At 44.5% G+C, this 26770-nt stretch overlaps 1 protein-coding gene across 1 annotated transcript in view; it reads right to left on the bottom strand.

The window, feature by feature from the left end:
- The window catches only part of FHDC1 (FH2 domain containing 1), a 43252-nt gene extending 27411 nt beyond the window's left edge, over positions 1 to 15841 (bottom strand). The window contains exons 1-2 of the mRNA XM_047092026.1: positions 15596 to 15841; positions 8034 to 8656 (exon numbers count right to left, since the gene is read on the bottom strand). Of these exons, the coding sequence (XP_046947982.1) occupies positions 8034 to 8519 (486 nt within the window). The 5' untranslated portion in view covers positions 8520 to 8656; positions 15596 to 15841. The remainder of the gene's footprint in view (positions 1 to 8033; positions 8657 to 15595) is intronic.
- Between the last annotated feature and the right edge of the window lie 10929 nt (positions 15842 to 26770).

The raw sequence follows: 26770 nt of genomic DNA, 5'->3' as shown, positions 1-26770 counted from the left end.
CCTTTCAGGAGGAGGTAAGAAAGTCTTCTAAATTTTATTTACTCAAAATTTATCAAGGAAAATTCTTGTGCTGTCTTTCACCAAGTCTAAGACGCGTGTTAACATCTCTGAAATCAGGAGGTATCTTACAGTGTATGGCGCCTTTGAGTTAATGAAATGCGGTGCTATTCTAATGTACTGTCAAAACCCAGATTTTGGCTGCAATAGGTTTTAGCGGTCCAAAATCAGTAATTGGGCAAGGTTTTATCAGACTAGAAATTAGAACCCTTTTTGGACAGTGGGGTGGATGTTGTTATTATAAACAGAAGTTTTTCTTTCTCTGGCAGCAAATATACAAGAGGCGTGGAGGCAAGATAGCCTTAAAACTGCTGCAATTTTTTTCATCTGGTTTTTGGTAAAGGGAGACTAGCTAAAACAGGAATGTTGTTATAATTCTCTTCCTTTCCAAATGTATGTGATTCATTGTGAACAAAAGAGAATCAGGTTTCAGATTAAATTCCTGGTCTCTGGGCCTGCTTCTAAGTTTATAAGCAGCAGCAAGAACTGTTAACCCAATTTAATGGCACTTCCTGGCTATAAGGTTAAATTTTTACAAGAGTATGGCTGCCTCCTTTTGAAGACTAATCTTAAACAATCACATTATTTACTATCCTAGGGGTTTACTTTATGTTCACGCAATCACCTGCCAGCCATAAAATAAACTCCCAAGCAATCAGGACAGGCTCCTTATTGGACTACTACCCAAGGACTACAGTTCAAGTTCAGTGTGAAGGTAGGGAAGAAGAGGGGGGAAGAGAGGGAGAGAATAAAACCTGTCAAACTTAACACCCTTTAATGAGGAAAGCCCACACCAGACAGAGGAATCTAAATTCAGTAAGACAGAAAACTATGTCTTATTATAATTCATAAATTAAAAAGCCCCAAGTAAGAACACGTATACTGATACAGTGACAGACATTTCCAAAGAACTTCCTCAGCACACACTTCTTGCTCCCAACTCCAATCTCCACCCTTAACCCTCTGATGCTCTGTGCCCTTGACGGATTCACAGCTACTGCTGCTGGAAGTGACAGAGAAATTACTCTTATTGTTCCTATCTGACAAATAAGGAAACCGAGCCTCAGAGATGTCATTTTTTATACTTTCCCCAAAGCAACACAAGAACTGAAATGCTAGCCTGGGTCTCTCTGGTTCCTTTTCTCTCTAGTTCCTGTGAGTTTTAACACTGCTGAGGATACAGGAATATTAGAGAAGTGGCAATGTTCCCCCACAGCCTCGGGCGGGTATCCACATTGGGATGTTCCTCCAGGAATGGGGGCAGATCTATAGAAAGCCATCCACAGGGCCTGGCCAGGTTCCCTGGAGACTCCAGAGCTGTCTGTGGGGGATGATGGAGAGAAATCGTGTTCTCACAGCTGACACAGCCTCCAGGAGCTGCTGTCATACTTGACACAGAGCAGCCACAGCCTGGGGCAGCGACTGTCTCCACCGCTTGAAGCAAACCTTCTGAAACTGGTCGCTAATTTAAGACAATTCAGCAACAGTCCTAAGAAAAACCTGGGCTGGCCATCACAGAGCACCTTCCAGGGAACACAACAGGAAAATGAGACAACTGGCTGCCTTCCAGGGACAGTCCCATTCTCTCCTGGAATCCTCAGATTTGCCTAGTGCACAATCTGGCTCTCTCTCACAGGTTATCATATCCGATCCTTCTAAAGGAGTGTTATAAAAGTGTCTGTTAAAGTGCTTTAAAGTGCTTTAAAGCAGGTTATCATTTCACCTGTAAATTAGCTTATCTTACTTCCCAAAGGTTTGCCACCTCAGAGCTGGGCAATTCAGGAACCCCATGCGTGTGGGACTGGGTGGTGTTTTGGAAGCATCCAGAGCAGTGGACTTGCTGGCTGCACAGGCTGAGACAGACAGCCTCAGGAACAAGGATTCCCTCCCTGCCTACCAGTTCCAGTTGAAGGTAATCTACTTTTCTGAACACTGCAGGACACGGAGGCAGGACCCGGACAGAAGTCAGGGCCTGTCTTAGCAGGTGCAGCCAGCGTACTGTAGAGCTCAGGGGCTTTCCCATGAAAGGCGCACTCAAGAGTTAAGCCAGCCCTGGTGAACAAGGGGCTCACCTCGTGCCACCCCGAGGACTTCCCACCAGGATGTGAGGTGGCCCTGCTAGGGGAACAGGCTCCCCACAGACTGCCAGGGTGGCCCGGGGGGGCTCCGCCACCCTGAGGTGGCCCGGGGGGGCTCCGCCACCCTGAGGCACTGAGACTGCATGCAGCACTCAGTAAAGGGTGTGATTGGCTGTACCGCTCCTCTCGTGCAAACCTCCAGATAAGTGCTCCTACCTCCTCCCACAATTCTTGTTTTGTTTATTTGGGGGGGGGGAGGGAGAGAGAGAGAGAGAGAGAGAGAGAGAGAGAGAGAGAGAGATCCCATGCACAGGGGCACGGGGGAGGGGCAAAGACGGAGGGAGACAAAGAGAATCCCAAGCAGGCTCAGTGCTGTCCGCGCAGAGCCCAACATGGGGCTCGAACTTACGAACCGTGAGATCATGACCTGAGGCCAAATCAAGTGTCAGGATGCTTAATCAAGGCGCCCCCCACCCCTCTACAATTCTTGCACTTTTATCTACTACCAACTACTACAAAATCTGCCTCCCCTGTTCTTTAAAGAGAAGAAATAGCTTTTCGTTTTTAGTTGTGGTAAAATACACGTCACATTTACCATATTAACCATTTTTTTTTTTCAAGTAATCTCTATACCCAACATGGGACTCAAACTCACAACCCCGAGATTAAGAGTTGCAGGCTCTACTGAATGAACCAGCCTGGAGGCCCCCATCTTAACCATTTTTAAACGGTCAGTATCATCAACTGCCTTCACACTGTTGTGCACCCATCACCACCACATCCACAGAACTCTTCCCATCTTGCAAAATTGCAACTCTGTACCCATTAAATCGTAACTCCCCATTTCCTCCTTCCTTCAGCCTCTGGCAATCACCTTTCTACTTGCTGTCTCTATAAATTGGACCATTCTGGGTACTTTACATTAAGTAGAATCATACAGCATTTGTCCTTTTGTGAATGGTTTATTTCACTTAACATAATATCTTCAAGGTGGAAGAAATTTTTAAGCCACTTTTGTTTCAATATGTCCAAGAGGGCTTCCTTGACTACTTTAAGTACCACTAAATGGTGTTTATTTCAATGCCATGTCAAATTCTGAAAAGCAAAATTTTAAAAATCTTCCTGTATCCTCTACAGATGTAGCTTTTGGTTTCGGAGGTTTTTTATGTGTACTTTTCCAGCCCAGGTTTGGGGAAAAATATAAAAACCTAGGTTTTTTTTTTTTTTCTTCTTTCAAATGTATTTCAAATACTCATCTAGTTCTGTAGTTCTGGATTGAGCATGTCCCAGAATTCTAGAACTTACTGGGATCATAACAAAAATTGAGAAATAACTGATAACCTGAATGAGTGTGAGAGAATAAGATATTTCTTCTTAGAAACTTAGAAAAAGCAATCTTCCTTCCATCCTCTCTTCCTCTTTCTCTTTTTCTGGTAAGTGATTTCATTTATTTCTTACATAGTATTATTAATTAATGTTAATTGTAAAGATTAATTCAGGGGCACCTGGGTGAATCGGTCAGGTTAAGCGTCCGACTTCAGCTCAAGTCATGATCTCACGGTTCATGAGTTCAAGCCCCGCATCGGGCTCTGTGCTAACAGCTCAGAGCCTGAAGCATGCTTTGGATTCTGTGTCTCCCTCTTTCTCTGTCCCTCCCTGCCTCCCTCTCTCTCTCTTAAAAATAAACATTAAAAAAATTTTTTAATGTAAATATTACTACAGACATCATATTGTGTTCCAACATTTGTATCTTCTTTTCTTTTTTTTATTTCACTTTATTGACGTATACTTGACAAATAAAATTGTAAGATATTTAAAGTGTGCATCATGCTTATAATGATATATGTAAACATGGTAGAAGGACTCCCCCATCTATCACCTCCCATATTTATCTCTTTTTTCTCTTCTTTGGAGAAAGGCATTTAAATTCCACTCTCTTAGCAAATTTCAGTTATACAACACAATGTCATCAACTGTAGTCACTGTATTACATCCTCGGGCCTCATTCATCTTGTGTTTTCTTTGTCAGTCCCAATTCTGATGTATCATATGGACAAAGACTCCCTTTGGATCCTTGGTTCAGTTCTGCCAGCTCAGTTACCTTTAATTTCCTTTGGAAGATACCACTTGGCCAAGACGGTCCCTTCCCTTAAGAGCATTTCATATTCTAGAGGGAGGCAGGTACAGACCCAACTAACCAGTGTGAGTGAGACTCTGAGGGGGCTGGGGAGCCACAGTAACAGATGGACAGGGAACACCTCAGGGAAGAGGTCAGTGAACTCCAAAAAGAAGGTGGAGCTTGAGCTGACTCTTGTTATTATTATCTCCAGTAATATATTTTTGTTATTTCTAATTACTTTATTATAGTTTAATTATTACCCTAACATTTGTAGCTTCCTGAAGTTAATTTATAGGTAACAGAGATACAAGGATAGCAATATTTCATAACCTCCTCCTCCACGTACTAAATGTTTTCATTTACTATTTTGAGTGTTGTTCTTCCTAAATTCAGCCATTCCTGAACCCAGCTCTTCCTTATCTTCTAGCAACTTCTTTCTTTGGAGTATAATGGAACTTATTTGTAATGCTTTATGCGCCCTTTGAAGTAGCAGTCAACCACATAATGGCAGGCCATTTCTGTAGGAGGTTATTTCACATATTTCAAGGGGACATTATCTGATCTCTGGCATGTCTGAACCTCCAGAATTATGGCCTGTGTAGTGGCGGGTTGGGATGCCATGTTTCCAGGCTCAGGATGGGTCCCTCTGCCAAGCCTGCTGTTCAGGGTATTGTCCATTCCACACAGACAGGTGGTGACAACTATTACGTTTAACCCTGGGCTCCACTTACTACCAAGTAAATCGGAAGACTTATTATCGGGCCTTGTAGAAACTATAACTCTGCTGAGTTGTAATTTCTTTAGAAGAAAATCTAATGGGGGAAGAAAATAGCATGTACTGTAGTCTTTTACTGAAAATTTTAAAAAGTATATATATTTCTAGCCATGTTGGAGATAGCATGAAAAATTGAAAATAATTCTGGATAACCCTCTGTTATATGACAGTATTACCTAATACACTTAAATCCTTCTACCTAACTACTTATCCTATCTGAGTACTAAAGAGTTGGAGAGTTATATTATCTTATGACTACACAGTCATGGTGATTTAATTTTTCTTCCTAGCGACTCTCAGCTTAGGACCTACAAGTATTAAAAGTAAAAATACTTGCACACCCGTGTTCATAGCAGCACATTCACAAGAGCCAAAAGGTGGAGCAACCCAAATAGCCATCGATGGATGACCAGATAAACAAAACGTGGTATCTACGTACAATGGAATATCATTCAGCCTTAAAATTCTGACATATACTGGAACATGGAGAAGCCTTAAGGACATTATGCAAAGTAAACTGTTACCAAAAGACAAATACCACATGATTCCATTTAAAAACGGTTAAGATGGGGGCGCCTGGGTGGCTCAGTCGGTTAAGCGTCCGACTTCAGCTCAGGTCATCATCTCACGGTTCATGGGTTCAAGACCCGCGTCGGGCTCTGTGCTGACAGCTCAGAGCCTGGAACCTGCTTCAGATTCTGTGTCTGCCTTTCTCTCTGCCCCTCCCCTGCTTGTACTCTCTCTCTCTCAAAAATAAATAAAACACTAAAAAATTTTTTTAAATGGTTAAGATGGTAAATGTAATATGTATTTTATCACAATTAAAAATAATTTTAACAATAATCATTATTATTTAATTTTAGTTACTTTCTAAGTGAAAGCAAAAAAAAAAAAAAAAGTAAAAATGTATCTAGGGTGAGGGGGTGGAGGGGGATGAGGGGAAAGACTTTTTATTCCTGAATTTTAGATGTGCCCTAGAGATTGACATTTCTGCTCCTGCTGTAGTTCAGAAAAGATGCCATACTCCCTGCTGTTTCCCTCCCTAAGTGGTTCTTAACCCCTCTTGAGTTTGCAGACATAAAGCTGCAAGTTCCTTGAAGCCCCTCAAACCATCATTTGGCAAAATAAAGGTCTCCAATTTATAAAGGATGTCACCCATTCCAACCTGGGAGGTGCCTTCCCAGGAACCTGGTGAGCTAGACCCCCTTCCGTCTGTTAGACGTGGTATCCTGAGACATGTGCTCCACTTCCACATGTGCCCACCCGCTCCCTCCTTCACAGTCACTGGCATTCAGTAAAGAGAACTAGGAAACAATGGTGAGAAATGCCCCACTGTACAATAAGAAGTCTCTGCTGGAAGCTGGGGCAAAGGCCAGGGTACTAAGGAAGTGACTTCTTGCTCTTTCCAATACTGAAAGGATACGCTAAGAAATAAAAGGGCTTCACATAAAGGGAAGAAGCAGGGAAAGTCTATGCTCAGCAGGGGAGTGCGCTAGGGACAGTCCTGAAGACTTCCTGTCAAATTTACTTTACACACTTAATTCCAATCCCAGCATTTCCACATTTTATAATTAATCGACTCTTGGCTATTTCAACAGAGGACCATACCACCAAGTTCAAGGACCCCCAAGTGAATTCGTGGAGAGAAGAAATTCATACGCTCCTGAGACACACAGAGAAAAGAGGTCAAGACTGTCAACTCAGGAATTCAATCATGCAGAGAGATGTGACTCCATCCCAGAGCCCTGCCTACTCTCTTACCTGATCCACTCCATCTTTGACCTATTTCTTCTGTTCCTGTAGAACAGATTTTAAAAATCATACATTTGGGGGCACCTGGGGGGCTCAGTCAGTTAAGTGTCTGACTTCGGCTCAGGTCATGATCTCACGGCTGGCTTATGGATTCAAACCCCACATCGGGCTTTGTGCTGACAGCTCAGGTCCTAGGTCTGGAGCCTGCTTCCGAATCCGTGTCTCCCTCCTTCTCTGTCCCTCCCCTTCTCACACTCTGTCTCTCTCAAAAGTAGACAAACATTAAATAAATAAATAAATAAATAAATAAATAAATAAATAAATAAATAAAACAAATAGAAATAATACATTTGTTGCCCCTCCCCCCCCCTTTTTCTTTTCGGTGGGCAACATTCTTTCCTTTCAATCTCTGGTTTCCTCATGACTCCTGCTAGCAAGTGGAGGAGGTTTCTCAATTTACTTTGTTTCTAAACAATACTTTCAAATGCAATTTTTAATTCAGTTTCTATAATGTATATGTATGGTAATCAATAGTTCCGAAGCCGTGCTTTCGGTGAACTTCTTATAACCTGTTAGCTTTATTCTCAGTATAAGACATTTATTGTTCACTGGAAATATGCTTCCTAGAAAATCCATCTAAAAACTAGCTTTATGCACTGAGCTTTCTGGAAATTTCTATTCCACAGTGGCCATAGTTGAATTCAGAGCCATAGTTTAATTCAAGACTAACTCACAACACTTAGGGAAGGAAAACTAGAGGCATAGTTTTTATTGCAATAGGGGTAAAATCTTAAGGATGTAGAGTAGTTAACGGTGTATTTAACAAAAGGCATTTTGTCTCAGAAAGTTCCTGTTAATCTTAGTTAACTGAGTTCAGGAACTCCGGTTTTTGTTCCGACAGAGACTACTAATATGGACTTGAGCAGAACTGCCCCATCAGGGGAAACCACAGCAGATGTGTTGGAGACAGGGCAGTGCTGAGAGGCCAAAGGACGATGGCCCCAGATAGCATGTTCTCAGCGTGAGGTCATACTCCACCGGGATGTCTGGGAGGATGTGGCATGCATGCTTCTTACACTTTTTTGCTAGTCAGCTCAAGCTCATCGCATAAAGCCCTTTCTACATTTCCAGAGCACATTCGCTTGCATTATCGTATTTGCGAGTGATTCAGCAAGTTCTGAAATGTACACAGCGTTCCAAACACAAAACAATGCAGCATGCGGAGGATCATCCCTCCCGGATCCGTTCTTACCTCTTCCTTAGGGTCTCTGAAGGATGAGTTTAAAGTTCCTCCTCTCCTAGAAAGGGAAGGTTTGGTGGTGTCTTCTTGCTGCCCAAAGAGCTCCTCGATGGTCTTTGTATCGATCTGGTAGTGATGCTGCTGCCTGGCCGCCAAAGTCCAGATGTTGGTTTTGCCACGAACTTGCTCCTCCGGAATGGTTTTCCAAAAAAAGTTTCTCATCCGCTTTTTCTTACCCAGGTGGCTGTAGCCGTTCATGTGAGAAGCCGGGGGTAGTCCTGGAGGGGGAGGTGGGACTGGAGGCACCCCGGGGAGTGGAGGAGGGGGTGGAGGAGGGGGAGAGGGCAGAAAACCCTCCCCTGAGTATGGACATGGTGGAGGTGGAGGGGGTGGAGGTGGTGGGGGTGGGGGGGTTTGCCCGATCATGAATCCAGCTGCCGAGGCGACATTCCCATTTTCTTTATCGCTGACCAAGGAGACACAATTCATAACATGCATAGTACTGTTGCCTTCTAAGGAGATAATTTCTTGACCTTGGGGAAGCAGACACAAACATCAAACTTGTGTCATACTTTTTCACCCGCTAGGCTGCTGCCAGAGAAAAAGGCAACTGTGTTGTGTGTCATCTTCCAAACCTACAAAGATAAAACAACTTTAAATCAGTACAGGAAAACCTGTGAATACCAGCTCTTCCCTCCAGAGCCTAGTGCCAGTCCTCGTCGAGTGGCTGGGTATTACAATCATCCAAAAGAGCATTAAAAGAGACTAATACTTTTCTAAATGTGAACCAAACAAATTTTACCTCCTGGAAATGCTGCCAAAGCAGAAGCAACAAATCAACTTGGAAACCTTCTGCTCATCAATCAAAGACATACATATTTATTGGGAACCTGCTCACTATAGGTTCAGCAAGTACTGGTCACTTTATGAATAAACTACTTGTTCACTAACTGGCTCATTTTCTTTGGGCAATGGATACCCAATGCCTAGGGAAATTACCCAAATGGCTGAAGCATTAGGTATTAGTGTATGATCCTGCCTTTCACCAGTATGGACATGTCCCCTACCAATCACTTGGTCAAAGGGCATACTCTGCCTTGCATGTAATAGGCAGGGCATCTGGAGATGATAAAATAGTGACCAAACTCATTCCCCCGGAGTCAGGGGCCACCAAGTCCCTGCTCCACTTGGTGATGGGGCTTCCCCACAAATAGAGGAAAAAAACACTAAATGTAAAGATTAAAGGTTGTGGCTCTAAATCAAGCAGCACTGCTTACATTTTAGACAAATCACTTCGCCTCACTAGACTTCAGTTTTGTCATTTGTAAAATTAGGAGGTTGGGATCCATTACATGACCTCTCCCATTGCTTCCAATGTTCTCATTTCAGATTCTAATTAAGCCACTCTTAGGAAACAATCAGAACTTCTTGCCAACTTCTTCTGCTTCTTCTGTGACATTATTAGCAAAGAAGACATATACACACGAGGATATGCTGTCCGTATCATACCTGCCATGTCGACCCCTTATCCACAGTCACTGACTAATTTTAGTAGCTTGTGTTTTTATTGACCTTTAAATGTTTGTTTTTGGTATTGAGTTGTTATGGACCTGATATGAAAACAGAGGTCAAAACAACTACATTTCTTCAGAGATGAGGACTGGTTCACTGAGGATGTAGGGACCCTTATGAAGTGAGCACCCCAACTATGTGGACATGTAAAAAGGACCGTTTCCTCCAGGTCATAAAGGGCCACAGGGAAAGGTTTTTTTAGACTGGCCTTCTGAGTGTAATTATCCTTTTACAACATCATTGTCAGAGCTCACACTTACAGACACACATTGGTCAAACAACACTGGATTACGTAGGAGTGATCTGTCTGATAGCACTAATTCAAATATTTCAGATACTTTACACAGAACCATGTACAAGAGGCAGCATTGCCTTGGGAATAAGAGTGGAGAGTTCAGAATAGATTTTTCCCCCTCAGATCTCAGTTCTGCTATTTGTTTGACTGAGCAACCCAAGGTTATTTGATCTACATCTCAGTATCCTCGTCTATAATATAAAGATATACTGTTTCATTGGTTTGCATAAGAATAAATAAGCTACTACATGTACCAAGATGCCTGGGTACCATAGTTAGCTAGTATTAACAATAACCAGTATCATATGTCCATATGATTTCTCTTCACTTTCACACATTTTCTTCAAAATATGTATTGGGTTTAATAGATAAAATGCTAAGTTACTTCTGGCTGCTAGAAAAATACCTTTAGTAGTCCCATTCTTTGCTTTCTAAGTTACTGGGTTTGTCCTTTTTCAATACTCAATGAGTATATATCATCTCTAAATTACAAGAACAAATGTTTTTATAAAACATTTGAATACTTAACTTTTTAAAACTGTATATGGGTAAAAGATGGCACCGCCAGCTACTAATTGGATTTTTTAAATGCCGTTTTAACCATTTATAAGTGTACATCAGTGACATTAAGCACTTTCAAAGCGTTGTGTAGCCATCATCACTAGATAATTTTTTAGAAAGTAAAACTGAAATTATTTACCCAAGCCAACTTACAGCTCACTTGAGATGCAACTGGCTTTTAAAAGGAGTTTTCATCATTATCATTAGGGGCATAACTAGGCTGTTTTCATAGTTGGCACCCCTTAAGCAAATGACTCATTGTCAATTACAGTTTATAGTTATATTTGAACTCTTCTGTTTTCAAGACTGTACAGGTAATCTTGGCAGTTTATCCTTACATATTTTCAAATACTTCTGTACATAAAATATCTCATGTATTGAAGAGCTGCTAATCCTCCAATTCACCTCCAACTGCAGATATGCTGACTCGATTATAGATTACTCAAGAATAGGTGATCACCTTAAAAAGTCTCCATCCTAGAAAGCAATAACTCACTCAGTGCTGCGTAAGTATATATACAGATATACCGTTAAACCTCACACAGCAAATACAGAGATACTAAGAGTGAGAAAGACCATACACTTGGTCCTGCACCAGCACTGCTTGCTAACACTAAAGCTCTGAAGGATGCAAGTCTTTCTGAGTCTTGCGCATTGCACAGAAGTACCAGATAAAAGCTTATCAAAGTAAAAAGTGACAGGTGTTAGTCATGCATTGGCATAATTCTAACCACTGCCCCATCTTGAGAAAGAATGTTATTTTCAAAAGTTAAAGGAACAAAATAAAATTTACAACACTGCTGCTGGTATGCTGTCTGGCTAATTTTTTCCCAGGGTAACAAATAAGGATCCTAGGCCCCCAACAGCTTCTAATGAATAAATTCTCCAGCAATGATTAGCTTAGATGCTAATGCTTTTACTACTGGCTTCAATAGGGCTTTGATAGGGCCTTCCCTTTGGCTGGGATTTCCAATGTCAAAGAGACACTGGAAAAAGAGTACAGACAGACATTCTAACCCTTTCCACAGTCTCATCAGGCAGTAAAACAGAGGATACACAAAGAACATTTGATTTACTAGGGTACTGTCCAGAGTAAAGATGCAAACACATGCTCTCCAAATATGCTAGAACACAGGTATTGCGGGAGCCTTAAACCCACTGCTGTTTCTCACAGCTGCCAATTGCCAACAGGGACAATGGAATTAGCCTTGGCTCTGTCTGGAAAGTGTCAAGTGTCCCATCGATCTCTCCAGGGCAGATAGAGACAGGTTTGTATTTAACATGTCACCTACAGGTTGGGGACCTCAGCAGCAGGGAGGGCAGCTGCTAAGGCTGACAAATGCCCAGCCCTGAGTAAAATGTAGGGCTGTCACTGTAAGGCTCTGAAGATAACTCTTCAAGTCCCCTGAGTGCTAATCATGACCCATCAGGGGTGTGGCTGAGTGATGGACCCTCAAGGGAGGCGGTAGCTCCGTGGAGCATCTTTTAACCATGTGAATTTTCAATAGGGGGATTCTGGGACCATGTCTTTAGCTGCTCAGAAAGCAAAACGTCTTAGAATGTGAATGTTCATAAGGGTCTTCAACAAAGCCCTCTGGCCCAACAGCAAGCATTGCTTTGCTCTTGGTGTTCTCTTAAAGGGAGTGAGTGGGAGGGAAGAAGAGAGAAAACGTACATTTCATTTCACAGCATATTTAGGAGGAAAACATGTTCCTGAAAGTCAGTTCAGAGCTCAGGGTTTTCCTCAAAGAGGGTTAGTGGGGCCCTATTGCTCAGCACCTCACTCACCCTCTAGGTCAACAATAATCAAAAGTAAACCAGCCAAGGGAAACCCTCCAGGAAACCTTTCCCCTTCATTCCTGACTTGTGTCACAGATGAGGTGGGAGCAGGAAGGGCTGGCCCACACCCTTCTGCTGACAAACGGGGCAGAGTAGGCCAGGTTTGGAGAGAAGACGAACACTCAGCCCTATTTAATCTGGGGAAGAAGAAAGAGTAGGGAGAGTACGAGCGATTCTAAAATACGGAATTTTTGCTCTCACTCCACTAATTCATTGGGAAAGGCTCCTCCCTGACCACCTATCTTTCAAAACCATTCTTGATTATTAAACACAGAATGTCAACCACGCAGTCAAATCAGAGCTGGCAACATCCAACCCTTCACCTTGGCACTCCAGCCTGCAGTGAAAGAACCCAAGACTGTTTGCAGTCAGCGTGTTTAATCTGCAGCACAACATAAACACTTCACAGATGCCCCTGAGCGCAACACCCGGAGAGCAGAGAAAGAACGCTTGTTGTTCGAATGTGCTTTTTCAATTTCTCTCAACGTCCCAAAACCAAGAAAAAAAGCAAACGAGCGCCAAAGATGCTCATGAGAGAGGGAGGGGAGGAAGCGCTCGCCACTCATTCCAGGAAGACAACTATGGGTCAGTAGAGGGGGGTCACAGACGGCCGAACAGTAGGGGCAATTTCTGTGCAAACAGATGTTTGAACACTGCCGGGTCCTGAAGAAATTCGGCGTGGGGGACACCGGCGGCACGATTTCTTTCGCGAGGTCTAGACACACAGTAGCTTTCCAAGTCTCTGCACCGCCGAGCGGTCCACTGAGTCCTTCCGCCCCCAGCCCCGAGTCCTGCGTCCCGCCCCAGCCACTCACCAAAACGGCCCCGGCTCGGCCACACAGAAGGCTCGGGGGCGCCGCGTCCGCCGAATCCCTGGGGAGCGCGTTGAGGCGCCAGCGGCCGCAGGAGGGACGCGGGAGGGAGGTCCCGCGGCCGCGCACGAGCCCCGGGCGGCGTCTTTATCTGGACCGCTGCAGGAGCGGCGGTGGGGGAGCGGGCGCCGGTGCGCCGCGGAGATAGACTCCCACACGGCCGCGCAAGCTCGCCGGCGACCCCTGCGGCGGGGCGAGGGCGCGCTCCAGGGAGACGCAAGTGCCGGGCGTGTGGGAACCAGCGGGGCCGAAAGGGCCGACGCCGGGGAAGGGCTGGACCCTCCTCCCGGGAGAGCCGAGCGTTCGCCGGTCTTCGGGCAGAAGCGACTGGAGGGGCCGCCGCACCAGCTCGCCGCTCCCGCGGCCCCAGAGGCCGGCTGGCCGGGGCGTGCAAGGGGGAGGTGGGGGGGGGGGGTCTCTCGGCCCCGCCCCCTCGCCTGGAGGGCCCGGGCTTTAGGGTCCGCCCCCCGGCCCCGCGCCGCTCCCAGGGTACCCGCCCCTCCACCCGGCAGCTGCACAAAGCTCCAGAAAGCCGGGAGGGGTGGGGAGGCTAACTAGGGGAGGTGTCTCAGTGTTTGAAGCAAAGCCGGCGGCGGGGGTCGGGGGGGGGGTCTCCTGGTTCGCAAACGCGAGCTCCACCCAGTCCTCGAACCTTTGCGGTGACACCTCCCCCACGTCCGGGGTCCGGATCCCGGGCGCAGGGTAGAAAGCCCTGGCGGCCGCACTGCAAATCACCAGATGGGAGCCGGGAAGAGACGACGGAAAAAATGTAGAGGAGAGACTCCTGGTGTTTGGTCAGAGGATTAAACCGAGAGCCCGCGGTCCTCGAGCTAGGGGCATCGCAGCGGCTGGAGCTGACTCACCAGCCCACCCGCTTCCTCCCCAAACTTCAAAGCTCAGGGCGCAATTTGTAACCTGAACTTCGCACGGCCAGGACAAGTGTGCAAGTGCAAGAGCCGTCTTGTCCTCAGTCCGCATCACCCGGACGCGGTCCTCGCCAACCCCGCACCCACTGTCCGGAGGGCCAAGTCGTGGCTCCCCGCTGGCCGGTTGCGCGCTCTAGGACCGGGCGGGGATCAAGCGGGGGGCACAGTTTATCCAAAAGTCTTAGCAGCTAAAACTAAATTAGCCAGGTCCAACCCGGAGGCGGCCCGTGACCTAGCTCGTTCTCTAGACGCGGGTCCAGGCCAGCCCGTCTTATCCTCAAGAGGCCGATCGCTGTCCTCTAGCGCAAGCACCAAAGTCACTCGGGTGGGTGTGGAGGAAGCGCAAACCTCCCCAGCCTTCCCACTGAGGCTCGAAGGCAGCCGAGACTTGGCGCCGCAGCCCCGGGTCCTGGCTGATCCTCCACCTTGGCCCTACAGAATCGGGAAGTATCTGGGACCCGATGCCCCCGAGCAGCGGTCACCCCTGCCTCAGCCGTCCGGCTCCCACTCACCGGCGGCCGGCTCTCCGCGCGCGCGCTCCTCGCTCCCCGCCGCTGTCTCCAGCACCAACGCTTCTTCCCGGGTCTCTGCAGCCGGGGCGGCCCGGGACCGCGAGGGGGCAGGGCGGCGCGGGGCGGGGCTCAGGCGCTGCCTCAGGTAACAATGCCGCAGTCCGGGCTGCTCCCAGCGCCAGCCGCAAAGCGCAACACGCCCTTTCCTGCTCGGCCCCTTCCCTCCTCCCACCCTCCGAGCGCCACCGTCGGCGCTGCGGTGCTCACCTTCACCTACGCGGGGCCCTGGGGGCCTGGAAGCCGCCACCCCGCACGCTGCTCCCCGCACCCGAAAGCCCCCGAGGGAAGTAGGGGCGGCGAGAAACCGACAAGTACGGAGTGTGAAGAAGAGTCGGGTGTCCTGGAGTAACCAGCAAGGGGAGGTGCCAGGCCGCTTCTGAGCCCGCAAGTGCTTTCCACAAAGCAGCCTCTGCCGCAACCTCCCCGGCACCCTCTGCGCACACGCACTCTCCTGCACGCACACACTCCACGCGCGCGCGCACACACACACAGACACACGCGCGCGCGCGCGCCGGTCCACCCTCTGCCCCCGTGCTTGTTTCTCCCTGGAGCACAAGACAGCATTTGGGTGAACTGTCGCAGCCCTTAAAACCGAATCCCGGTTGAGCCGGAGCTACCCAAAGGTCAGCTCTTCCGTAGAGTCTGTAGGTTTGTTACCTTTTTATATCTATATAATCTCCTCAGTGATGATGGTAACAGGAATCTTTCAGCTATACTTAAGCAAAGCAAAGTCCAGTGCAAGCCAGATCACCTGAACGGACGCTGTCTGGGAAAGACTCCTCACAGGAAGAAACCCGGGACAGTTTAATCGCTTTTTTTTTTCAAAGTAACTTGTGACTCCAGCCAGTGAGAAACATAGTCAAAAGATCCTGGGCAAGTCCGGCCCATCGGAAATCAGGTGGGGAGGTGCCCTGTGTGAGGATGAAGTCATCCTTACCTCTGACTTTGTGATCCCAGATAACAGACCGCACAGCCCTGCCAGCCTCTGGTGCCTCATGACTTCTGACTCTCCACCCTGGTCTTCAACCCCTGAACTCCCACGACAGAATTCCCGACCTCCATATGGATGGAAAAAGTGAAGCTATTAGGGCAAAAACAAAGCAAAACAAAAAACAAATTCCATGCCAGGCAAGAGCCCATATATCAGTCATTGAACAGGCTTATACTACACGTGAGGGGTAGGTCCAACCAAGCCCACAGAAAATCTCAAGGAGTGGGAATGTAATAAAAGGGAAAGCCCCATGCTCAGGACGATAATATTAATCCCAAAGGAACAGCGACTGCACAGGCAAAAGCTGAATTATAGAGTATCAAAATCGAGGAGCCGAATGGTATCTTCTCCTTTTCTTTTATGTGGGCCTGGCCAGATGAGGGGTCTACACCCACTGAACACTTCCCACTCTTCAAGCACCCCCCCCACCCCCCCAACCCCCCAACCTGGGCTTTACCCACACTGTACTAAGTGTGCACTTTAAAATCAGCCACTTTTTTGAAGGGTCAAATCCAGTGACCCATCCTTAACCTCGTGTCTTTTTGATCTCCCTGCAGCATCCTGACCTACCGGCCTTCCCTTTGCCTCTCTGGCCTCCTCTGCTGACCCTTTTTGTCCTTTGAGGACAGTAACTAGATTCTTCCAACTCTTTATCTCTCATTCCCCCACGGGTGCTACCTTCTGACTTGAACCTGGAAGGTCCAGATTTTATGGGGCCTGAAGTTCGTACAACTCTTGAGGGAGGTTTTTAAAGAGAAATGATAACAACCTACAGACACAACACTAGGTATGTGTCCTTGGTAGTGTCTGGGAAAGTAAGGGGCAGCAAAACTTGAGCTCCAAGGCAAATCCACTTCTGATTCCACCTCCGTGTCACAGACTCTTAAATCTTAAATTGTCTCTGTAATATCTCAGGTCCAAATTAAGTGTCCGAGGGTCAATTCTTCTTTCTCTTAAAACGAGGACTCTTCCTGCCTGCACCTCTTAAGACCTGATTTTTAAAATTTACAATCAAGGGGTGCCTGGGTGGTTCAGTCAGTTGAGCATCTGATTTTTGATTTCAGCTCAGGTTGTGATCTCATAGTTCCTAAGATTGAGCCCTGTGTCAGGTTGGGATTCTCTCTCTCCTCTCTCTGTCTCCCTCCCCTCCCCCCAGCCCCCCTCTCAAAATAAATAAACATTAAGAAAAAATAAAATAGGGGCACTTGGGTGGCTCATTGGGTTAAGAATCTGACTTTGGCTCAGGTCATGATCTCACAGTTCATGAATTTGAGCCCCAATTTGGGCTCTGTGCTGGCAGCCAGGAGCCTTCTTGGGATTCTTCTTTCTGTCTCTCTCTCTCTCTCTCCCCCTCCCTCCTCAAAATAAATAAACTTTAAAAAATAAAGTAAAATAAAACTCACAATCCCAGCTTTCCTCTGGTTCTTTTTCTCTTCTAAATTCCTTAGATCTAAGTATTTGCCAAATTTGCTCTTTCCACAAGTCATGTCTGTTACATCTGTATTTTGTATGCACATCCATTAACCCCAGTTAGAGGAAGGAGGAGCTGATACTTGCTGTTGGCCTTGTGTCAGGCATCACACTTGAGTCTCACAACAATTCTAGAACCTCTCCATTCTGCATTTTCTAGCTTAGAGAAGTTCAATTGGACTCCAGAGTCCACTCCTTGGCATCAGTACACGAAGAAAGCGGAGATCTTCAGTCTGATGCTGGCTGCTTCCTACCTCCCCCTCCTGCAGTCTGAAGTGTTCTATTGTGCCCAAACAGCATTGTGTGCTGGCCCTGAATGTATCAGCCTTAATTTTTGGCTCTTATTTACGTTTTTTAAAGTTTATTTATTTTGAGAGAGAGAGAGAATGTGTCGCAAGTGAGTGGAGAAGGGGCAGAGAAAGAGAGAGAGCGCTCGCTCGGGCCAGTTGGGGAGGGACAGATAGAGGGGAGAGAATCCCAAGCAGGCTCAGTGCTGTCAGTGTGGAGCCCAGAGCCCAACGCAGGGCTCAATCCCAGGACGGGGAGATCACAACCTGAGCCAATATCAAGAGTCAGAATCTCAACTGACTGAGCCACCCAGCACCCAATTTTTGGCTCTTTTTATATGGTGTGCAAATGAGGTGGCCAAAAAGTAGTTGAGTAGCACAGAGCCCAAGTCTGAAATAGAGTCAGTGTCCCCACGGGTTTGAATCAAAGGTGCAAATCTGGAGGGCAGTTTGTTCTTCATCTGTTTATATGCAGATTGTTAACCAAGCCTTCATCTCACCTAAGTTTGTGCTTGGGAGTTAGGGTCTGCTGTTTGTCTTCTGTACCCCAGAAACGCCAGCAGCCCTCTCTGGGAGGAAGGCTGGAAAGACTCCTGAAGCCAAGTGTGCTCCAAGTCAGCCCAGGCCCTGGAATTTGTGGCTTGGAGGAAGCTGCTGTTTGACCGCAGGGACATCTGAGCAGCAGGGAGTGTGGCCGGCACGCACTCTTCCAAGCAAGCTGACCTCTCTGGAGCGTGTTCTAGCTTAGTGTGGCCCAGGCCACGAGCCTCACAGGTGCCAGCTCCGACCCTGCAGAAGAACTTCTCTGTCTGCGGTTTGCTTTTCCCTCTCCCCAGACTTTCCTTTCCAGATGGCAGATAGCTCCTTTTCCTTTGCCCAGTTCATTTTTTCTCTTCTGGCTTCACTTCTTCAGCCTGAGAAGCTTTCGGTTTCTCCTACATCAAGCATTTTGTATTTGAATCTGTCATTAGGAGCCACTAAACAAAACCTTCAAACCAAAATGAATCAAATTTCAGAATCCATCCTTTTAAAAAGAAAACAAAACAAAACTTTCAGTTCTAAAACAGGCGTGTTTGCTTAAGGAGTTAAGTCTAATGCATGAGCTGACTTACTGGGCCCTCTAAGGAACCACAATGGACACAATGAAATAAGTCCCCTCTGGCATAGGATTGAGGCATCAAACTGATTTTTTAAAATCTCTTTCTCTGATGCAGACTGAGATTTACTTAATCTTTGTTCTTAAAATATAGCTGATGAGATCAGTTGTTCAGTATTCAGATTATAGGCTCTTAAAATTGGACACTGCAGAAGAAACTAACTCTACCAACTCTAGATTTAAACAGACTTGCAGACAAATGCAAAGACTCACCAACCCTTCTAGTAAGAGCCATGTCTAAGAGAAATCACTAGGCCTTGTTCCATTCAAAGGTTGAAAAGTGTAAAATAAATAAATTCAACAGAATTGTTGCTGTCACCATGAATGTGAATTTGCATCGCATACCTTACTGGCAAAATGCAGACACTGGGTTGCTATAGTTTTCTAGACAACTTTGAACTGAGAAGATGATGTTTTCTTGTTGCAGGCTAAGAAATGTAGACAGTAAATTGCTTTTAAGTGTAGTAAATAATGACTGGGATCTGGTTATGAAGAGGGAGAAAACTTTTTTTCTGGGTGCTAACAAGTGATTTCTGAAAAGTTTTAAATAGAAAATGCTTTCACATGTGATGTTGATATCCATGGTAACATCAACAGGCATTTCTCTTGCCAGAAGTAAACACAGGTACTTGGTCAACAACAATGCCTGATTTGTTTGAGGATAAGAGAGATTACAGACAATCCCTACCAACATGTAAGAATGAGGTAATTAGGCATCTGATGACCTTTTTCTCCTGCTGTCTATGTTTCCTTAGAGCACATTGTTCATTTGCTTTTTAAGGTGTATGTGCGTGTGCGTGTGTGTGCATTTTGGAGACCAGGATGGAAGCGGAGACTAAGGTAAGAGAAATGGGGTACACATTACTGAGGTTCTCCCTCATCCAGAAAACCCTCAGCTAGGCCTTTTCTTAGCTTATAGTTGATACAGTGCTTAGAAAACCGCTCAGTATTGTTTGAAAATGTAGGTACTGGCTGTTAAAACATTCAAATTTTCAGGAGAAAAATACCTTTAAAATACAACATGGAAGTGTATTACTTCTTTCCACTCACCATCATCAAAAAACAAGTATGTGAGTCTCAGTGAGAGGAATTAAGTTAACGAGGATGTCAGATGCCAATTTCTTTTGCTACTGGTTTTAACTGTTTCAAATTGTTTATCCTTTGAAGAAGTTAGAAGAACAAAGAGTAATTTGAAACCGTAACACTCACAGTTACAGGCAGTCAGCAAACAGAAACTCAATGAATCAACGATATTGGTATGTGGTGGTGGTGATGGTGTGTGTGTGTGTGTGTGTGTGTGTGTGTGTGTGTGTGTGCTTCCCTGGGGAAATAATATGTGCAATCTTGTACAAGATGTATGGCATATAAAGGTGGGCAAAAGGACATGTTGGTGACGTAGCAATTTTGTAAAGCCCTTTTTATTTCCCTTGCAAATTGAGTTTGTACTTAGTTTAGGGACCAATTATGCACAATACTTTGGCGCTAAGCTTCTATTTCTAATAAGATGGTAAATATTTGGGTATGATAGGAAATAATAAAACCAGCCCATAACAATTAGCATCTTAGTATTACTTAAGCCAGATACCTAGAAAGAATTCAAATGGACCCTTTTTTGAGAACGACAGTAAGCCTTTTGGTGGCAATACCATTCATTATTCACGTTTTGACAGGCCTTGGCAGCAAGGAAGATCCCCACCAAAACATGCAGCATCACAATTAGCTCATATTTGCATCTCTTTGTGGGCCTGACCAGGCCAAACCTGAACAGGGCTGTGTTGGGGTTAAACCCTGGACTTCTCTGTTCATCTTCGCTCCTAACTCCTGGCCCCCTCCTGAAGAAGGAGGCTCTTATATTTAATCTAACTCAGAGAGGTGATATTAAACATCCAGCCATTTGTAGTTTACAATAAATGAAAGATATTCCCCTCACATTTCTAAGTTTCTTTTATCTGGTGTTTTTTGTGCACATGATCAACTTTTCTGTGTTAAACTGTATATTGAGCTATAAAATGGTGGTGATTTCTCAGGACGAGGCTACAGAAAAGAGCAAATAATTTTACTTTTAATTTTTCTCGAAATGTTGCTGATATCTGAAATTAAACCTAGGCTCTTTCTCCACTGCACCTCTTTGCTGAAGGCACAGGTACGTGAATTTCTGAATATTTGCATTTTGAGTTGTGTCGTGTTTCCTGTGGGGTGATTACTAGGCACTGGCTCTCCAGGTGTCCTTTTTACACAGGGGCAGAGGGGATGTGGGCAAACACACAACTGAACACAGGACTTTAGCTTACACTATGCAATGGAATCATCTTTATGTTGGAAATTGTGCCCCCACCCATCCCCAAAAAGGACAATTTCTCTTCCCAGGGAAATTGAATACCATCTCACTGTAGATTCTTATTCTCCCCAAGTTTGGGGTCACAAAGACACATCACATTTGTAATTTCAAGAGGAATATAAATAAGGGAAAGCAGAGAAAATGCTAGCTGGTCATACATCTTCATTTCCCCTCTACCTTCCAGCCTCCTTATCAAAGATTTGAACATATTTTCTAGCTTTGCATTCTTTCCGTTATAAGCATGCCCTTTTCAGACTTGGTCTCAATAAGGAGACTAATTTCCGAAGGCGCCTATTTGCCTGCTGGGCACAATCAGGTTAAACCTTGTCTACTGGAGGGGAGGGCAGAGGAAGGAATTCTGCCCTGGCAGCGTCCTGCACAGGAGCTCATAAAAAAGGGGGCCCCTTGTGATCCTCAGGCTCATGGTACAGAGTCTACAGAAATCAAGTTGATGGCTCAGAGACCTTTGTCCTATGTGACAGGCTAGGTAGAGCCACCATAAAGAAATCAGAGGGGCTAATTCAGAAGGCTGAAGCAGGGATGGGGGATATAGGGGGCAACGGGGAACAATGAAGATTATGACTCACTCCCAAATTTTTATTGGCATCTAGATTAAAAAAATGTTTTTCTAATGTTTATTTTTGAAAGAGAGAGAGAGAAAAAGAGAGAGCACGAGCAGGGGAGGGGCAGAGAGAGGGAGACACAGAATCTGAAGCAGGCTCCAGTCTTTGAGCTGTCAGCACAGAGCTTGAACTCTGGGCTTGAACTCACGAAATGCGAGATCACGACCTGAGCTGAAGTTGGCGCTTAACCGACTGAGCCACCAGGGCCCCTGGCACCCAGATTTTTAATAGTTGATAAAAATTAATCAATTTTTTAAGTAATCTCTACACGTAATGTGGGGCTCGAACTCACAACCCCAAGATCAATAGGTGCATGCTTCACCAACTGAGCCAGCCAGGTGCCATGGCATCCAGGTTTTTAACAAAAGTTACATATTCTGCTTTAGCCAAAGCTCTAACGAGATTACCACCAAAGACATCTTCTGCATGCATTTGTCTTCCATGTCAAAATAAGCTGATTTCTTCTTCATCAGGCTGCAATGATCAAAACTGCAATAAAGGACTTTACCAGGATTGTGTTCAAATTCTCATGACCATGAAACACTCATGCACCCCACTGCTTGGGTGCCTACTTATAACCCACACATTTGAGTGCTAGGTAAATGGTTATTAATTTATTAGTTCTTTTCTTTCTCAAAAATGGGAGCACTCAGGTTGGCCTCCAGATGTTCATATCTCCTTAAGGTCATATACTAAACTGCTAAACCTTCTGACCAACAATTTTCTCCCGAGAATTGAATAACCTAGAAGCTATAGACAAATTCTGTCTCTTTGTCCAAATTCACACTAGTCCTAGTTGGTAAAAAGGAATCGAGCATTCTGTTGAATGACCGGTAGGGGAAAGGAGTGTTAAGATTCAGAGCCTACAAGGAAATAATACTGTATTCATATTTAAGATGTGATTTATGTGAGGTTTAGTTTGACAACATGGATTTGGCCATTTCCACTGACCTGGCTGTGGTGGCAGGGTGGTAAAATATACTCTTCTGTACCCAACACACATAGACACATGCACAAGACATTCCAATTTGGAGCTGAAGGCTGGCCCCTTGCACACTCAACTGCAATAGCATGTTCGGCATACTGGTCCCTCTCCTTGTCCCACACCATTCAGTCCCAGGATTTGCATAGACTTTCTCCCCATTAAATCAGAAAGTTTGAGGGGCACCTGGGTGGCTCAGTCGGTTAAGTGTCTGGCTTTGGCTCAGGTCATGATCTCACCGTTCATGAGTTCAAGCCCCTCATCGGGCTCTGTGCTGACAGCTTGGAGCCTAGAGCCTGCTTCAGATTCTGTGTCTCCTTCTCTCTCTGCCCCTCCCCCTCTTGTGCTCTGTCTCTCTTTCTGTCAAAAATAAATAAACATAAAAAATTTTTTTTTAAAAATGTTTGAGAGCAGGGCTGTTTTATTAATCTTTATATCTCATGGCACATACTGTCAAAACTCTGACAATGGTTGGTCGCAGTGTCTGTCAACTACACTTGGGCCTCATCACCAGTAAATGACATGAGTGGGCCTCATCCTTCAAAGTGAGAGGCTCCACCAATGATAATCGCCATTACTGACAAAACTGAATGCTTTTTGTACATAAGGCACAGGGAGAGCCACACAAACATTCTGTCCTCAAGAGGCTTCCTTAATCCAGAAAGGAATCTACCAGATCAAGTTCTTTGAAGCAGGATGTAAGAGCACACAGAGAGAACGGCCAGCTATGGTAACATTTTATGGGGAACCAAAGACATGGAGGCACGCGTGGGCCAGTCACGCGAAACCTCTCCGAAGACCTGTTGACGATCCACAGAAAGCCATGTGGCTGGTGCCCGACTGAAAAACACTTCCAGCTCTGACATGGTTTGTGGAGAAGACTGATTGGGATTGAGTTCTGGCTTCTGAAATCAGATACAGAGGACTGGGAATCAAAGCATGAAGCTTGGATCCTCTCCTTCTCTCAGGGCTTCACCACTGAGCTGTGGATTCCGGATTTCAAAAGAGAAGAGACTAAGCATGCCCAGGTAAGCCAGCTGTCTGGCTCTGTCACTGCCTGGGTAAACTGCTTCCCTAGGCTGTGTGTACAGGATTTCAAAGAGGCTACTGTAAGGAAAAGAGATACTCAAACAATGAAAAGTCAGCACACTAGTAATTTAATTAATCATGAAGTTTTTCTTAATTAATTGGGTGATCTCAGCTCACTATGAGTGAACAGAAATTCACATAAAAATGAGCTAAAAGGACTAAACAGAAAGAGTTCTTCCTAGAATAAGTAAGTCAAGGTCAGTGTTAAGGTCACTGGCAAGGAAGTCTGGAGTGGCTTGAACTGAGGCTACTTGTGTCTTGGGGAAAAAAAGACTCGTTTTCATTGCTGTAGTCATGAGCACAAATAGTGACTCCAAAAGCTTGAAAAGCAAAGACAGCACAATGACTCTTATTATGTCACTGTAATTTTTTAAAAGGACAAAGAGGCAAGTTAAGACTAGAGTCTGCTATGAAGCTTTTATACTTTCTCTTCCATTGGCAGTTTAGGCAAGTTATCAATCTCTCTCTCTAAACATATATATGTGTGTATATGTGTGTATGTATGTGGGTATATTTATGATATGTGTGTATCTATCTATCTATCTATCATCTATAGTTGGACTTGTAGCTATTCATTTGCAATTTCTAACCAATTTCTCTTAGTTTTTGGCTGGCTTAATTGAAGGAAAATGTTAACCAAACTTTACAAAGAAAATATAGGGAGGCTTTTAGATAAATAAATTTTAGAGAATATAAAAATATATTTTTTTTAAATCTATACAAAATCTAAATGATAAACTAAAGGTCTGGCCTTGTCTGATGGTCAACATCAGTGCAAGAAGAAATTGTTAGACCCACTTCAGGGACCATCTGGATCTCTGGAGGGTATTAGTGGAATCAGGTGAGGAAAAGTCAACATGGGTAAGCAGACTGGTCCTTCAGCAAATACTCATGACCGTTTAAACTTACACTTAAACTTACTTAAACTTTTTTTCGACTCACTTGATTGTACCAGTGATTATTATAGTAACCATTGCCATGGTAAAACTCAGTTCTCAAAACATCATCTGGGCTTTTTGCTGCTATTATTGAGGTAAACTAGTTAGAAAATTTCAATCCGCAACATTTTCTGCGTTTTGACCTAAGGGAGGGGAGGGGTGAGGGAACAGGAAACGGAGGATTTGAGAACAATGTAAACATCCATTATTTATTTGGGGAATTCTTTAAAGATTTAAGCTATTTTATTAATTTAAGAGGTGTGCATTAGGAAAAAGTTGGCCAGCTCATAAAATAGCTTTATAGATTGAAAATAACTTATTAGAAATTATCAATGTACAAGTATAATTTATTTTAAGCAGTCTAAGTTGTTACAATAAATGAACTATATAATCAGCTACGTTTTAAGAAATCCAGAGTAGCAGTATGGAATAGTAGTATATACTTATTTATGAGAAGGGGGGGCGGGGAAATTGAGACAGTAGAAACCATTGGTTTTAAGCTAAAATAAAAGTGTTTTGTTTGGGGGTACCTGGGTGGCTTAAGTCGGTCGAGCCATCCAACTCTTGATCTCAGCCCAGGTCTTGATCTCAGCCCCAGGTCTTGAGTTTAAGCCCCACACTGGGCTCCACATTGGGCATGAAGCCTACTTAAAAAAAAAAAAAAAAAAAAAAAAGTGTTTTATTTTGGGGCTTCACTTCTCTCAGTTTCAAATAGCTATTTAGAAAGCTGAGAAAAAGGAGAGAAAAGAACCTAGTTTAGTGAAATGCAGATTTTCCTACATGATTTCTTTTTCTAACTAGCCTCATATCCTAAACTAGTTATGCCTCTTCAGTTGCCCTTTTTCTGTAATTCTTACTAAAAGAAACTTGTTCGACTTTACACTTTCTTGCATTTCTGTGTTTCCATATACAAACCAGTTTCTTTCACATGCTAGGGAAGGGATTTGGTTATTTGCAGGAGTGAAGCCAGTGTTATCATAAGCTTTACCAAAATAAGCCCTTGATTGCCACCCTGGTGCAAGAGGGAAAACTTGGCAGAATCCTACCTGCATTTCTAGACAAAATATCCTAATAATTTTTTTTTATTATGAAAAATTCGTAACGGGAAGAGTTAAAAGACTGGTACAACAAACCCCCCCCCCCACATCCACCCATTTCAATTGCTAACATACTGGCATATTTCCTTTAAAACATCTTTCTCTTCTTCCTTTTCTCTTTCTCTCCAGCTTTCTTTCCACATACATAAGTACATATGAATGTATATATTTTTCCTGAGCCATTTAAAAGTAAATTGTAAGCATCATGCCACTTCTCCTTAAATGCTTTAGGCATGGATCTCCTGTAAGGCTATTCACCTACAGATATAATAACATACCTAAAAAAAACTAACAGAAAGTCCCTACTAGCATCAAACATGCATTCGAATTGTTCTTGTTCCCCAAACGTCTTCTGTAGTTATTTTCTGAACTGTGATCTAAAGTATTTTATTTAAAACTTTTTTTTAATGTTTATTTATTTTTGAGAGAGTGAGAGCAGGGGAGGTGCAGAGAGAGAGGGAGACACAGAATCTGAAGCAGGCTCCAGGCTTTCAGCTGTCAGCAGAGCCCAATGAGGGGCTCGAACTCACGAATTGCGAGATCATGACCTGAGCAGAAGTCGGATGCTTAACGGACTGAGCCACCCAGGTGCCCCATAAAGTCTTTTATTTTATAACAGTATTTCTAAAATATTTTTTCTTTTGTGGCTCACGTTTTGGAGAGACCAAGTTAATTATCTCGTAGAATGTTCCAGATTCTGGATTTGTCCAATTGATTCCTCATGGTGTAATTTAAACTTGTATTTTAATCCCCTCTATTTTCTATACACTGGAAGTAAGGGCAAAGGCTTGAGTAGGCTTAGGTTAAACACTTTCAACAGGAATATCTCATGAGTGATGTTGCATAATTATATTGCCTTATATCTGGAAGCACATGATTATCAGGTTATTAGTGATGCTAACTTGATCACTTGAGTTGGATGGTAAGCACAAATCTTTTATTTTTTAAGAGATTTTATTTTTAAGTAACCTCTACACCCAATGTGGGGCTCGAATTTACAACCTCGAGATCAAGGATCACATGGTCTACTGACCTGAGGTAGCCAGCTGCCCCAACACAAATCTCGTAATAATGGTACTTTTTCCTTTGCAAATTGAGTAGTATGTAAGGTCATACTGTAGTATTATGACATAATCTGTTT

This window comes from Lynx rufus, unplaced genomic scaffold (assembly GCF_022079265.1).
Source record: "Lynx rufus isolate CCGP_SWC_20201006 ecotype Redwood Valley unplaced genomic scaffold, mLynRuf1.p SCAF_3, whole genome shotgun sequence".
Lineage (NCBI taxonomy): Eukaryota > Metazoa > Chordata > Mammalia > Carnivora > Felidae > Lynx > Lynx rufus.
The sequence above is the reverse complement of the archived record's forward strand: the minus strand, read 5'-3'. Positions and strand labels throughout refer to the sequence as shown.